The sequence below is a fragment of the Diadema antillarum genome, unplaced genomic scaffold (genome assembly GCF_040938485.1).
Source record: "Diadema antillarum isolate AM-2024a unplaced genomic scaffold, OU_Dant_1.0 scf00000160, whole genome shotgun sequence".
Classification (NCBI taxonomy): Eukaryota; Metazoa; Echinodermata; class Echinoidea; order Diadematoida; family Diadematidae; genus Diadema; species Diadema antillarum.
The window spans coordinates 512,157-527,361 of record NW_027271049.1 but is presented as its reverse complement, the minus strand read 5'-3'; the positions used below and the strand labels follow the sequence as shown (position 1 = coordinate 527,361).

General features: G+C 40.5%; 1 protein-coding gene across 1 annotated transcript; it reads right to left on the bottom strand.

The window, feature by feature from the left end:
• Window positions 1-4,274: 4,274 nt before the first annotated feature.
• LOC139722174 (cytochrome b5-like) lies at window positions 4,275-14,181 on the bottom strand. Its single transcript, XM_071633490.1, has 5 exons — window positions 13,993-14,181; window positions 10,919-11,056; window positions 6,594-6,630; window positions 6,012-6,103; window positions 4,275-4,298 (listed from the first exon to the last, which is right to left on the bottom strand). Exons 1-5 carry the CDS (start codon window positions 14,179-14,181, stop codon window positions 4,275-4,277), a joined length of 480 nt encoding a protein of 159 aa, XP_071489591.1.
• Between the last annotated feature and the right edge of the window lie 1,024 nt (window positions 14,182-15,205).

Here is a 15,205-nt window from a genome sequence, read left to right as displayed (position 1 = left end):
TCTGCGTGGTAGGTTAAAATATGTTTTTTGCTGAAATGAAATATAACATTTAGATTCACTTTGTGTTTTTAGCAAATTTCGCTTACAAATAAATTTTCAAATCCCACAAATCATGCAAAGGGAACGATCCGATCTGGAATTTCCACAGGAAACATATCTGAATTGCTTTCCTGGAGAAATACCTATTGAAAAACATCGAATCACCTTTGGTAACGTATCTGGTAAAATATAAGTAATAATTTTAGCTGTGTATGAATTAATAAATATCACCTGTTTAATAATCTACCTCATGAATTGATGTAAAAATGAATGATGTAAGCCCAAATTAACCATTTTAAACATTGTACGTAATATTTAAACTATGAAGTGTAGTGGAAAAGAGCCCCAAATGTGAAAGCTGAGTTCTTCACTCACAGAATATTCTCATCTTACGTCTGAATGTATTTATCCATCTGACTATAAATATTCATTAAGTTTTGATGGATAACGCAAACAAGGTTTAAAAAATATATTTTTGCAGGCACTTAGAAGGAAGTAGGTACAGTCTTTATGAACTCGATATGCTAAAACAGTTGTTTGACCTATGGTAACGTATCTGGCTCATCCCTTTTAATGAAAATGAATAAATAATTGTTCAACTTATCAATGAATTTTGAGTAGTTCTTCATATGATGAAAAACACTAGAATAAATATGCAACAGAACACTGAAACTTTTCTCGGAAGCGTTTCATAAACCACTTTTTACTCTTTCAAAGTTTGGTAACGTATCTGGCGTACCGTAAATGAATCTGTCGGTGAAGTTACAGAGCCATTTCTACTGAATATTCTTCATTTGAACATAACTTTAATTTTTTTCTGGAAGCGTCATTCTATGCAGAATTGTTTTATGAACACTTTGTTTTACTTAACATTATTTGTCACCGTGGGTGCCCTGAATTATACGTAACGTATCTGCTAAATCTGAAAAGCAAAAAACTGATATGCTGAATCTTAGCTTCGTCTTGTAAAATAAACGTTCAAAGTTGTTGCATAGAATATGAAAGTGGCTGGGTTTTATAGAATAGAACTTCGGAGTTTATGAGCACACAACGATTTGTTTGTAAAAACATTTACAATTTCTTTTCAGCATTTTGATTATGTGGTAACGTATCTGTAGGAAAACTTGGCATTAAGTTGTGAGACACTGACGCAGAAAGAAAAATCATGTGGAAGTGTTGCTCTTTTTCACCTCTCTGTCCTTTTGATGTTTAGAATACAATCCTGAGGTCCAACAAAACGAAGCATGTAATGTGTAGGGATGAATTTTGACCAGATTTGATCCCCAGAAAGCACAAGACCAATGAGCAAAATTCGGTCACGTATCTGGGGTAACGTATCTGTGGTAACGTATATGGTCGATCATATTATTGTGAGAGCGATATCTACCAAATATTTCTCACTTGTACTAAACTTTAATGTTGAATCGATGCGTCATTCCGAGGAGTAATGTATAATATACAATTTGTCTGACATTGCAATATCTGTCGCAGTGGGTGGCGTGAAAAGTATGTAACGTATCTGTCCAAATAAAAGTGTAGAAAACCGATATTTCAAACATTGTACCGTATTCTTAATAAAGAGCTGTTGCACAAAAACTCTAAGTACTTGCAATGTATGAAGTATATCCTCAGGGTTTCATATACACAGGGTCATTGCATAGTCTTGTTATTTTCGCAATGCTGTAACACTAAAGAAACTGGTAACGTATCTGGCGGTGAACTTGGCGACAGGTTTCAAAAGGCTATAAAAAAGGAGTCAATAAAAATTTTTGAACTTTTTGAGTATTGTGATTAGCACATATGACATGCTCATCGTCCATGAAAAGTATATTTGGAAAGTGTGTTTGTGGACGGAGAGGAGCAATAAAACATAATTCTGAAATAGCCGGCGACACTGCGTTTTGGGGGTCTTAACGAAGTTTAACAGCAAAATTTTATACAAAAAGGCAGACAACCGCATTTGATTGTGTTTATTTTCAACAAATAAAGTCCTCGTGATATATTATAAACATTTAAATAGTATCTAATAGGTTTCAGGGAACCGCAAACTGTCATGGAATGTCGGCGACACCGAAATTCCGTATTTGAACGCTTTTACTGAGAATGGGCCTGATATAGGATTTGAGCTTCGAGCATAATTGCGTTTGAATGAAAAATTTGAAAATTCACAATTTTATGTACAAACTATAGGGCCTATGGCAAGATGTGAGGGAATGACAAACTCACTTTGCCATTTGCATATTCATATTGACCGTTAAAGAACTATAACATTATTTCCTGAAGAATTAGCAAAACTTCCAAATATCATTCCTTATATTTCACCCGATTTCAATCAAAATTTTAACGTTGAACTCGTAATATTTTACTCTTTCTTATCAGACTAACTTATATTTGGACTGAATCTCCCCTTTAAAAAACGTTAAAACACCCAACTCAAGTTGTTGCTTACGGAAACGTCGTGCGCTATTATTACTATACGAGGGTTACAATGTCTCGAAGGCTACTGGAGAACATTCGGAATTGTGTCGATGGCTGTTATTAAAGTTGTCACAAAATTGAGACCTCAATATACTCAATTCAATTACATGATTTTCAAAATGACAACAACCTATTGGCATACACGATAACGAGACTTTTGGTGGAAAAGGAGTTCAAGTCTGGTCAACAACCTCTCTAGCTCATTACAGCGCTCCCTTAGAGGTCTGCATGCCAGCACCAGTCGAAGGAATGAAGATAGTACTGAAAAAAGGAAAATCAAACACCAAATCCACGTATACGTATTTCAGAAAGATTTCAGAAAGACCTTCGATAAAGACAGCGATAGCGGAGATGCCCCCCCCCCAAATAAAATAAAATAAAATAAAATAAAATGTTGGTTGAACTTTTGACATTTTAATTATGTTGGATAACAGTCTCGAGTCAGAAGACGGTATACATCATACTACAGTAGTAATAATATCTTGCAACTCTCACAAAAATCATAATTCTAACCGAATTGACTACGGTGTCAACTGTGGCAACCGAGTCTTCCCTCCTCAATAAGTTACGCCGTGGGTGCAAAAACATCAAAGCTCTATGATTGTACTCATGATTGCAGATAAATAATTACATACATGACCCTTGCCATGTATATGTTAGACACATCTAGAGATTTCAGTTTACTTATCTTATACCAAGCCGTCTGCTCGCTGTGAGTTATCGAGAAACTGACATTGGTTTGTATACTTATGCGCATGACAAAATTTCGTAATATTTACAATATAAACGTGACACAATTTAATTATGTCATGATTCCATCTTCTTGCTTCATCAAAATTCACCTGATTAACCTAAAAGATCTGACAAGTATTTTAGACGGATAACGCAGTCAGGACAGTCAGTAGTTTAGGCTATACTATTCCTTTCTTAATCAGAGTTGAAAGCCCCTAGAATTTTTCCAAGTCATTGCTAATATCTAGCTAAAGACTCTTCACTCTGTTTGATGATTTGTCATAAAATATATACTCCCGTCTGATTGGTCATAGTAGAAAAGCAATTCTTTTCTTTAGCTTTGGAGTGTTGTGCCTTGTTACAGTTAGCTTTTGGGCAATGCATTTTGTTGGAATTACAACATGCCTCGGAAAGAGCAGATAAAACCAGTGCAATGTGTATAGCAACTTAGATGTGGAATGGTTGTGGCTACAATCTCTGCCCTTTTTTATTCCCCATTTCAGAAAGCCGTGCGCATGACGATGGAATAAGGGCCCAGTTCTGACAAGAATGCAGTGAAATGAATCTCAAACAGAGTATAGTAGTACGAAGACATCCAAGATTGTATACCGTTCCGTATCAAAAGTGAAAGACAAAAATGGCGTCAAAATTTGCAAATTGCTCCTGCTCCATCAGAGTCGACCACCATTCTTCGCTTGGCATAGCCCGATATTCTACTTACAATTTTACTTTTATACAAAATACATATAAAAATACATTTCAATTCATTTGAATGATGGCGTATCAACAAAGTTCATCTCACATACAGCAATTGCATTACATACGCGACACAACCCTCATAACATAAATATTGCTACTTATTATACTACATTACAGATAAAGAGCAATTTTCACTTCGAACTTTTGTGCTTACACGTAAAGGAAAACTGCAAAGTGAGGACAAAATGTACGTATGAGAAGATATGAAAACCCTTGACTAGCTCGATCGTATCTCCATGTAGGTTTGAATTATTTCGTTAATGACGTCATCCCTTCTCCAGTCGGTCATTCTGTACGGAAATCAACAAAAGAGAAACAATCAAACGGTATGATAACTATTGCATTCATTGCCGGGAACAGCACGGAATGGTATAACGACAAATTGCTGGTTCACGTAACATAAGCTGGAGCAAACCTCGTCTGAGAGCACATTGGCTATTAACACATTAAGTGAACCATGCAGGGGATACACACAGCCCATAGTTAAAAAAAAAAAACTAATTGTGATTGCACCCGCAGAAAGAATGTTGCAGGGCGCAGCTAGTGTTTCAATCTCGACCTCCTTATAATGAGCGATAGAAAAAGCACAGGCAGTGACAGGAGGAGTTTACCACAAGAACTAAAATTATGAGTTTGCTGTTATCAAAGATCTTCAATAGTGGCGCTATTGAAATACTCGTGAAATCCCACAAACTGGACACATTTTGCTTATTCACTTCTCAGTGTCGTGACGCGTCGTTTCACGGATATACCCTGCTGGAAAGGGTCGCACTGTGTGAAATCTCTTCACACTGTTATATTCAATCGTTCCAACATTGTGAACACAGAGACTCCAACTCTCCCGTTTTCGACGGGAAATCTCCCGCTGAAAGCCCATATTTGCAAAATCTCCCGTTCTCCCGCTTGAGAGCTGATTTCTCCCGCCCTGGCTCTGTGCCTCCCGCTTGAAATGATTTCTTACTTAATATCATTGAATGTTGAAAAATAAGCCTTAGACAGCATGAGAGAGCATCTAGAACCCTAGAGCTTCCAGGGCCCTTAAGCGGGCCCTGGACTCACTTCGCGCTTTGCGCTCGTGATGTGCACGTGATGTGCACGTTTGGTAGGGGTTTCAGGCGGGAGAATCTCCCGATCAGAAGGTGCTTGGGGTTTGAGTCTCTGTGAACACATTGTGAAGTATAAATTTACAGCGTGAAGCAGAACATTACTGTGAGAACTCTCTGTAAAACAAAAACAAAAACAAAAACAAAAACATCATCATCAACAACAACAACAACAACCGCACCACAGTGTGAAATCACTTCACACTGTTAAATTTGAGCGTTTTTGCATAGCCGACTATGTGAACACCTTGCTAACACACTGTGGGACACTGTGTTCTTTCTAGCAGGTTAACACACGGGTAAGTAATCGGCTCTCCCGGTGAGGTCCTCCCTAGAGTAGAGCTGACCTCTGTACAACTTTAGCTAAGAAAAAAAATATGATAATAAGTGTTGCCTATCATGTAGGCCTACTATCATACTAACTGTGTGTGAAAGACGACTTCAAGTGATGAACAGTGAAGCGAATAAAATAAAACTAAGTGTGACCAGGTTCTGGATTTTCGATAAAATAATGACAAAGAGGGAAGAATGGGTTACCAAAAACTTATGTGAATGTGATCACATAATCCGTAATACTGATGATACGGGACGGGGGGGGGGGGGGGGGGGGGCGCAAGATTTTGCATTCAAACCGAAAGGAACTATACTGTATATATTTCAGTCAGCATTCAGCAATAAAACATTGTGCACCAATGACTTCTATCGAAGCTTTCTATTCAGATGTCTCGTATGTATAACAATATTAATTTTGTTTCGCATTCATACTGCGAACGTTCCAACTAAAGGCGATGGATCTCCATAGCGAAGCTTGTATGTAGGCCTATATAGAACTTTGTATATATACACACAGACGCAAATTACGAGAATGAGGAAGAGAGAAGGTGAAAGGGGAGTATATACCTTCGTCAATTGTCCTATCTTGAATTTTCCAAGTAATTCAACGGCATCATCTGAGTGACCTTTGCCCTCAAACGCGTACGTAGCGTCAGTTCCTGCCGAAGTTAATACCACAACAAACGACTATTTTGATTATACATCATTTCATTTCACGTGGGTTGTACATGGCATGCCTCGAGACATAAAACCAAACTATTCTTTCCCACTTTCATTTGCCCTTTTGTATGTAGTGGAAGACAAAAATTTAAGAAGCTTCTAGATTGTGACACGACGTTGTTTCGACGCCACATCAGGGTTTTAAACTTTTGAAACACTATCCTTCAGTAACTCTCCATTCGAATTTCATCACAGACTTAGAGCAGCAATAAAGACTGAACCACATGTGTAAGACATTTTTAGAAAATATATCATTGAAAATATAAAAGAACACATTTGCTTTGAGAAATAAAGAGATCACGCTATAACGTGAAATAAGCCACAACTTTATGAATATCATTATGTTAAGAAATGTATACTGCATCAGCCATATTGCACAGTAAGTCGTTGAAAGTTTCAGCAAGTTTGGAAAGTTTTGAAGGGTCATACCTCCTCGCTCCATTATCACCTCCCATCCTCCAGGGTGCTGCAAAAAGAAATTTTGAATATGGGGGAAAGGATAATTATGAAGTTTACTCGCTTTGGCCCGAATTCACGACTTCAATGGTTTATAAACCATGGACAAAGACCATGGGGCGCCAAGATAGTGTCGCACGGAATATTTCGTTACGAAATTAGTCATTTCGTCGACGAAATGACCATTTCGTTAACGAAATTATCATTTCGTCGACGAAATGTTCATTTCGTTACGAAATGTTGTCATTTCGTTACAAAATAATCATTATTTTCGTCGACGAAATGACTGATTTCGTAACGAAATATTCCATGCGACACTTGGCGCTCTATATGTCTATGGTCTTTGTCCATGGTTTAAACCATGGACAAGATTGTACCACCTTCGTGAATTCGGGCCTATGTGTGATAACTGTCCAGTAACTATTCCTTATACTGAAGATTCTGAAGCCAGCATAAGACCAAGACGGGTCACGTTGGTAGTTTGGACAGTGACTGTAGCATATCTTAAAGGGATCGCAATAGTCCTGGTTGAGATATAACGTCAGGTTTCTAGCAATTTTGGGTGAGATAATGAGAATCCTCTTATGCAATATGGAAGAGCCTGTAATTCCCAGAGGTATTCAAAGCTTATTTGAGGAAAATTGGTTTTGAAATGGCTGAAATATCCAAAACAGAGCAATCCTAATAAACTGATAAAAGGTGGGACCCTCCTTTTATTAGGGTCGCTTTGTTCTACAATGTACTTTGTTTTTGGATGTTTCAGCATTCAAAAACCGATTTTCATCCTATAAACTTTGAATTCCTCTTAAATTGGTATGCTCAGTATTATTTCATAAATGGTTTCTTGGTACCTCGCAAAAAGTTAACAGCCCAATTCCAATCTCCACCATACCACCCCTTTAACTCACCCTGTTTGATGAGTGTAAAGGTTACAATGTTCTACAAATCATACACTCTACTGGTTTCCGTACATCGCTATAGGAAGTTTACTGCATTATTTAAGCCACCGGACAGAGACAAGGTATAAAGCTTATACTCTCACCACATGCCATTAAATCGTAGAATATAATGACAAGGGTAATTTACATGAAATTGTGCGTGGAGTGACACCTAAACTCCCTGCAAGACACATTAAAACTATATTGGCCGACACCAAACAGCAGTTCATAACGACATTAATATTTAAGAATCACAATTTTCCTCACTCCTGCTCGTTAATCTCATCAATTTCCCTCTTCATATATTTCTTATCACCGCTATCATTTGATTCCCAATACTCCCCCTTTCTCTCCCTTTCTCGAGCTCCCTCGAAGAATATACAGTGTGTTTGTTTTTCGAATCATATCTTGCTTTTTTATCGCTGTATTAGTGCCTATATTCATATCTTTCACATTAAGACTTTTTTTCCGATTTCATACACTGAGACAAGAAAAAAAATTAGACTATAAGACTTCAATCCTACCCTTTACAAAGATGGCGCGATTAAAACTGTTTTAGTTTTTGAGTGTTTGTTTTTTGTTAAGTGTTGTTTGTGTTTCTGCTTCCTACATTTATTTCTATTTTTAACAAATCCTTACATAACCTCATAGTCATATCTCATCGCCCAAACGGTACAGAGTCACCTATAAAAGATAATACATGTACAGGGAAAGTGATTAATAACCATACCGTCTCACATGATGCACACGAGGGTAAATACGATAGCTCCTTAGAAGATTAATAACCCCAAGGGTGAATGAACAATTCTTCCACTATAATCTCGCAATGCTATCAGAGGTGCATGACCACGAGGCAGAATTCGTTACGTTGTGTATACATTTCCACCTGTGTGGCGGATTATTGCTCCTTTTTGCACGTTGCTAATGCATTGTCTCGTTTGCGACCTCAAATTTCTGTACCCGTGTTTCACGTCACTATACAGGTTTTCTGTTGTTTTTGTTTGTGCGTGTATGGGGTGTTTGCTTGGGCTGTTTATTATCATAAATCATCTTTTGGAGCAGCCATACTTATGAATTCAGTGATTGCAAGCGAGAAGAATACAAGGCCTCGAATTTGACAGGGTTCTTTTTTGTGTCCATGGTATCAATGACAAGAGCTGTTTGGTGTTGTCAGAAAGCCGGCAGGTCATCAATGGTCATATACGATCTAAATACGGCCTTTTACGGGATCAGTGTGTCCTCGTGTATTATACAAATATACCAGGCCTGAGAGGCTCTGGTTGAAACTATGCGCATGAGGTGACTTCAGTAGCACTATTTTCTGAGGGGCGCAGCCCCGAAGAAAATAGTGCTACTGAAGTCACCGAAGGCACATAGTTTCAACCGGTGCCTCGAAAAATTGGCCTGGTATATTTGTTTTATATCCCTCCCAATGAATTTAAGAGTATTCGACTGCTGGTATTCTGTAATTTACCTCTTTTTTTAAGGGCATCTTGCTTTACTTTTCAAGAAGATTGACTAGTCATTTACGCTCGGGAAAGCAGCTCAGCAGGAGGGCAGCGCGTACGCGTACTATGAAGAGACAACTGCGCGCTCAGCCGCTGAAGTGTACTCGGTGCATTGCTGTACAACGTACTGGTAAACATGCGCAAACTGCAAACTCACTACGCGCTTCACTATCCGATCTGTCAACAAGTACGTTCGGTTGCCAGTACAGTGCGGTGATGTGCGTGCTCGAGCTGATCAACGATGTGACTGTGAGCTGCAGTTGATTGTGTTTTCTGTCGTCTTTCTACCTAGCTGTCTGTACATGAATATGGACTATCACTTCCTGTTAAAATGCAAGTATACATTGTAAATTTGGGTAGCATTCAGTGACAGCGTATAAGGTTAGATTAGGCACTGGAAAAATTCTAGCGATTGAAGCATCGAGTGCCACTGTAAATTTGTGTGATTCGTACGGTTCGTACGGTAACTGACTCGTTAGACACTCTAAAAAATAATTATTAGGAATGAGATTACGGGAAATAGGGCCTACTGTTAGACAGGTAGAACTAACGTTAGGCTTAACTAGCGCTAACGTTAAAGCAGGCCTACTATCTACTGCAGTTTCGTTTGTCGACATCTTTTGGGTGGGTCGCTCGAGTTAGTGAACTGGGAGACCAACTTTAAAACGGCGAAGCATGAACTCCCCAAAGGCCTACGGTACGTCGAAGAACCCTAACGCTATCTTGCTTATTGTTGTCTAATTATAGATCTACGATATCGCCTACTCTGTTGTAACGTAATACAATTTTTTTTCTTTTTAGGTAGAATGAGGGCTTTATAAGAGTATCTCTGAGTTTCTCTAACGTAACCCGTGTCGCATTGAGTGTATGCGTGCCTTGTGGTTCTCGAGAAGTGCAGTGATCTAAGGCGCCGCGATACCCATTCATTTGTACATGAAATCTGTCGCGAAGCAAAGGTGCTGCGATACCCATTCATTTACACGTGAAATATTTCGCGTCGCGACGCGAAGCAAAAAAGGCGCGAAAATCACCAGCGTGGTATAGTTTTTACCATTTCCCTAGGGAGTATAGTCTTTTTCGCGCACTTGTATGGTAGAATTATGTTTTGTTGTTTACAGTGCTCTCGACCAATCAGAGGACGAGATGCATTTTGTGAGGGATATAAAGTTTAAATATTGTTGCCGGTATTTGCTGCTGCTGCTGCTGCTGCTGCTACTGTTGTTGTTGCTGTTGTTGTTGTTGTTGTTGTTAGTGGTGGTGGTAGTGGTGGCGATGATGTGCGTGTGTGCGTGTGCGTGTGCGCACTCGCGAGGATGTGGGTCTATTAGCCCTAGCGAATGGCGACTTTAACTCCGTCTTTATCCGCTTCCGAGTCCACCAATCAGTGCCAATCGCTTATCGCTATTTCAGGCTCACTCGATTTAGACCCTACTATCGGTTTTGAAACAGTGTAACTTATTTTGGCAATAACTGCGATCGGGTGCTTCCAAAATATAAGAAGGTATCGGCCTCATGCCAAAAGGGCCTTAACACCATAGACTTTGTACACTGTTAGGGCCCTTTTTGCATGAGGCCGACGGTATGATGAGCGGGTTATGCAATGCGTCAGGTGCATTGCTATGTTAGTGCTTAAATCATTTTAGACATACCAAAGCCCCCCCCCCCCCCCCCGAAACAAAAGCAAAAACACAAAAACAAAATCAACAAACATAAACTTGAAACAGACATCAAAAAAGTGCGCCCAAACCGAACAGGCCTTTGTCACCAATATGGCACCGAGTACCCGTAATAGTCATGATTTATAGCTGTCATAAGGTTATGTGTCCATAATGATATGCCCGGGGTTATTCACCTCTGAAAGGAAAGACGTGACATCGTAGACGAAGTCCTTGATGACCAGCCAGCACGAGTCTCGGTCGCTGTGTAAGGCGACCTCCTTCATCGGATATTGTCGTATCTCCGTCTCATCCGAGGGAATCAACGTCACATTCTGAAAAAAAAACGCGAGAAGGGATGCGCCGAAGAAAATGAATTGAATACGGGTATTTTCTGCTCAATACTGTGCAAAAAAAGAGTTGTTGAATTCGACTGTAATGCATTTGTGAATGATGTGTGACACTTTGTGGGAGCTGGGCGCCTTTGAATGTTTCTACAGATAAATGGCGCTATATTAATGCTGTTTCATCATCATCATCATCATCCCACGCTATTCCAAGGGCTATCTGTATGTGCATTACAGACGTGCGAATCAAATTTATGGGACTTTCATCCTGCTTTCTCTCCCAGCGGTATACAAGTGGGGTGTCAGTTCATGTGCCATTATTACATAATAAGTAGAAGATCGACTCATTTGATTATAGTCAAAAATCCTCTGGCGTCTTTTATCTGAGTGTGACATATACCTTCAGGTCGTGATACAGGTCTACAGTTTAAAGCCAGTTACAGGAATGGAAACGTGTCTTTCAATGGCGTAGGAAACGCAACGTCATTGGAAGTGGCCAGTAGCTTTCGAGAAAGTTTACCTTTCCACACCTCACACGCAAGCGAGTATGTTTGAAACACTTTGGAGTAGAGGTCGTGTCCTGTTAGCACGATACGTCCGTCCTAACTAAACCTAAAGGCACTGTCACACCTTTCCGGGTAAGCTACGCAGGCTTGTTGCGAGTATATAGGGATTTTCCAGCACGCAGGAGAATTTTCTGAGGGCGAACAAGGATGTTGGCGAGTTCCGTACTTGCATCTTACTACCAGAGGCGTGCTATTATACTTGCGTGTATTCCGTGTGATCTGAGAGCTTTGAAACCGATCAATTTTCAGCTACGAACAAAATACGGGGACTGCGAAGTACCTGCGTGGGAGTTGCCTGGTGCTGCCGCTAAGTGTCTCCTACTGGTGTTATTCGTGTACCTCTGCGGGCAAACCCCAGCGACTCACCGGGAATGAGTTTTGAGCATGCTCAAGGCCTTGTCACATCGTGTCTGGGGAAGCCTTGCGGGTTGACTTGCGGGGATTTTTTTTTTTTTTTTTTTTTTTTGCTTCCCGGACCTCCCAGCAGTTGGTCCGCACCTGACAGTATACCTATATAGTTGCCCGGAGGTGCGCACGCAAGTCCGATTTACCCGCAGCCAAGTTTTGAGCATGACCAAAACTTTGGGGGTTTTTTTCTGGGTGAGTCAGTGGGGATTGGCCGCAGAGGTCCACGCAGAACGCCAGTAGGAGGCCCTTAGCGGCAGCATCTCGCAGGCAACTCCCACGCAGGTACTTCGCAGTCCCCGTATGCGGCCAAGATAATGACATTCTGTGGGACTTCTGCCATTCCTTCAGAGGAATTCCTTCACTGAGTCGTCAGCCCCCACGCATGTCACACAGAATACCCGCAAGAAGAACTTAAGTAGAACGCGTCCAGCAAGTAAGACCCATGCTCTGACTCGCCCAAATCCTTGTCCGCCCTCAGAAATTGTCTGGTATGCTGGAAAATCACCACGCGCAATAAGCCCGCGTAGCTTGCCTGGAAAGGTGTGACAGGGCCTAAACATGGTTGCGGGTAAAAAAAAAAAAAAAAGGATTTGCGTGCGCACCTCCGAGCGACAACGGGGACCTCCGGGTAGTAAAAATTGTTCTTCGCAAGTCGCACGCAAGGCTTGCCCGGAAAAGCTGTGACACGGCCTTTAGGCATCTTCGCGCATGGCGCCATAATTCTTATTATGATATCATAGCGAATACAACCTCACTGTCGTGAAATGATGATATAAGAGGCGATTTGGGACCTTTCTGGGTTGAGTTAGAAATGTGAGAGGCAACGCTTAATTATCTAACGCGTCGTGTTTGAAAGTGTGGGAAGAAAGACAGATCGGATTATGGGCAAAATAGACACGACCATCCGTCAAGCTACACAGCCCGTCGTAAACAACAATGTAGTAACGGGAGGGGGGGGGGGGTGATGGTGCATAATTATGGAATAGGGGTGACGATGAGGCTAAAGAAGCTAAAATATCGTGCGGAGATTGGGTGTCACTATCATCGTCAACCAAAGCAATCGTGTGGTCCAGGAGGTGTCACATAATTATGATGTCACATACCTCCATGATTGAGTTCATGTTCTAATAATTGCAGTATGACGGCGGTAGATGTGTAAACACAGGCTAAAAGCCATGTTTATAATGCTTCCAGTTTGCGAAAGAAATAAAATAATTATAGAAAAAAAAAGCGAGTCAAAATTACTTGGTTATACATTCTACCAAAGTCTCTGATATTGTGTAATATGAAGCTATATCTAAAAAAAAAAACACCTAAGGGTAGAAAATAACTCTGAATGCTGAAGTCGAAAATGTGAAATCTATGAACTCTACGCATATTAATCATTTTACATACAAAATGGTGTCACAATACACAACTCAATAAACGGTTCATTAATATACAACAGTGATAATTGTTCGTACATATCAATAGTCACAACATAGTTCATTCTCAAACTATAGAAAGCAGAAGGGAGGGTGTGTGTGTGTGTGTATGTATGTTTGTGTGTGTTTGTGCAGTTGAACATCATCATTATACAGCTCTGTCAACAAACTTTTCCTAAGATACTTTTTCTAAGAGACAATTTTCTAAGATTGAGCTGCCATTGTGATAGTACCTTAACAACATCAAAACGGAAACGCCAGATTCATTTGAAAAGGGGTGGTAAGTGAGAACGCAGTAAACTCCACGAAGATTTCACAGTACAGTATTTCACTGGAGTAAACTTCGCCGCGACTATAGAGACTGATCACCGTACTAGCCGCGACTCGTGGGTCTGTGACCCTATATCGACCACAAAATGGCTTGTGCTCTCACGAAGGAGGTGACTCCATGGCGATGTCCTAAACGTCGGTAGAAAGGTGCCAACTTATTCGCTCGGAAGTCGCAGAGACGTCGCTACGACGTCACCCCGACGTCTACGAGTCGTCTTCTCAGTCGCGAAGACGTCTCTGCAACGTCTGGAGCAGGTCGCAAATGGGTCTCCGCAAGGTCGTATAGAGACGTCTCGGAGACCTCGCGGACAAACTTAGTCTCCGAGACTTGGCGGCGACTAAGAATATACGTCGCAGAGACATCGCGGAGACGTTTCCGAGACATTTTTAAAAAAATCTCCGTAAAAATCAAACATGGACATGTTCGATTCTCTCGCGACTGCTTCAAAACCAGGCTCGTCTCCAACGTGTCCAGCAAAAACCGAGTCGCCACCAGGTCGCCACCTCGATTCCTTTCGGACTAAAGCGAACCTTCGGAATAACGAGAACGAACTGTAACCCATAACACGAATTAAGATACAGTCTTTCCGAGGGTCGTCCCCCTATACCCGGCATCACCAGCTTCCCGTTGTTGTTGTTGTTGTTGTTTGTAATACCTTTCAAAAGGCACCTGGTTCACCTCCTTGTTCCCATCTAAACACTAACCCATCGGACAAGATTCAAACTGGCAAGCGAGCAGTATTGATCTGTAATAATTTAAGAAGAGAATGGTCATTCTTTTGAAGAACTTGAACTGCTTTCGCTTTTTGGGAAAGTTTAGACATATCCCTGGTATGAAGAGAGAGAGAGAGAGATCGACTATAATAATAATGATAAAGATGTAGTTTTTGGAACAATTATTTTCTTCAGTAAACAGACACTGTCTTATTCGATTATGACATATAGATCTCCTAAGTGTCAGGTTTTCGACAATCTTATCCATATCAATTGCATGATAAGGCTAGTCTTAAGAATTTTAAAGTAGTATCGTCTGGCCAATTCCCGTTTCCCCCCTTTACCTGCCCTGCAGCCGGTCCTTGCAGAGAAACACAATTAACGTGTTTTTAATTCTTTATCATACATTAAAGAAAAAGAAATCGCTGCTATGCTCTGGAAATCAATATTATGAGTCGCACTCTTGCAGTTCCCTTCCATTGCGATAGAGTATACCGAAATGTGACGTCACAGCCCTTCGTCGCCAAAAAACAACAACAAACAACAAAAAACAGAACAAAACAAGAACAAAAACAATAACAACAAAAACTGGTTCTTAAAGGACAAGTCCACCTTCATATACATAAGGATTGAGAGAATGCAGTAATATTAGTAGAACACATCAGTGAAAGTTTGAGGAAAATTGGACAATCCGT

Excerpts from the sequence above, each read along its gene's own strand:
- LOC139722174 (XM_071633490.1), bottom strand. The coding sequence starts at position 14,181 with ATGTCTCGGAAACGTCTCCGCGATGTCTCTGCGACGTATATTCTTAGT. Across the intron at positions 6,104-6,593 it reads GGTGATAATGGAGCGAGGAG|GAACTGACGCTACGTACGCG; the intron begins GTATGACCCTTC and ends TAACTTCGGCAG. Across the intron at positions 4,299-6,011 it reads AGATAGGACAATTGACGAAG|AATGACCGACTGGAGAAGGG; the intron begins GTATATACTCCC and ends ATTTCCGTACAG.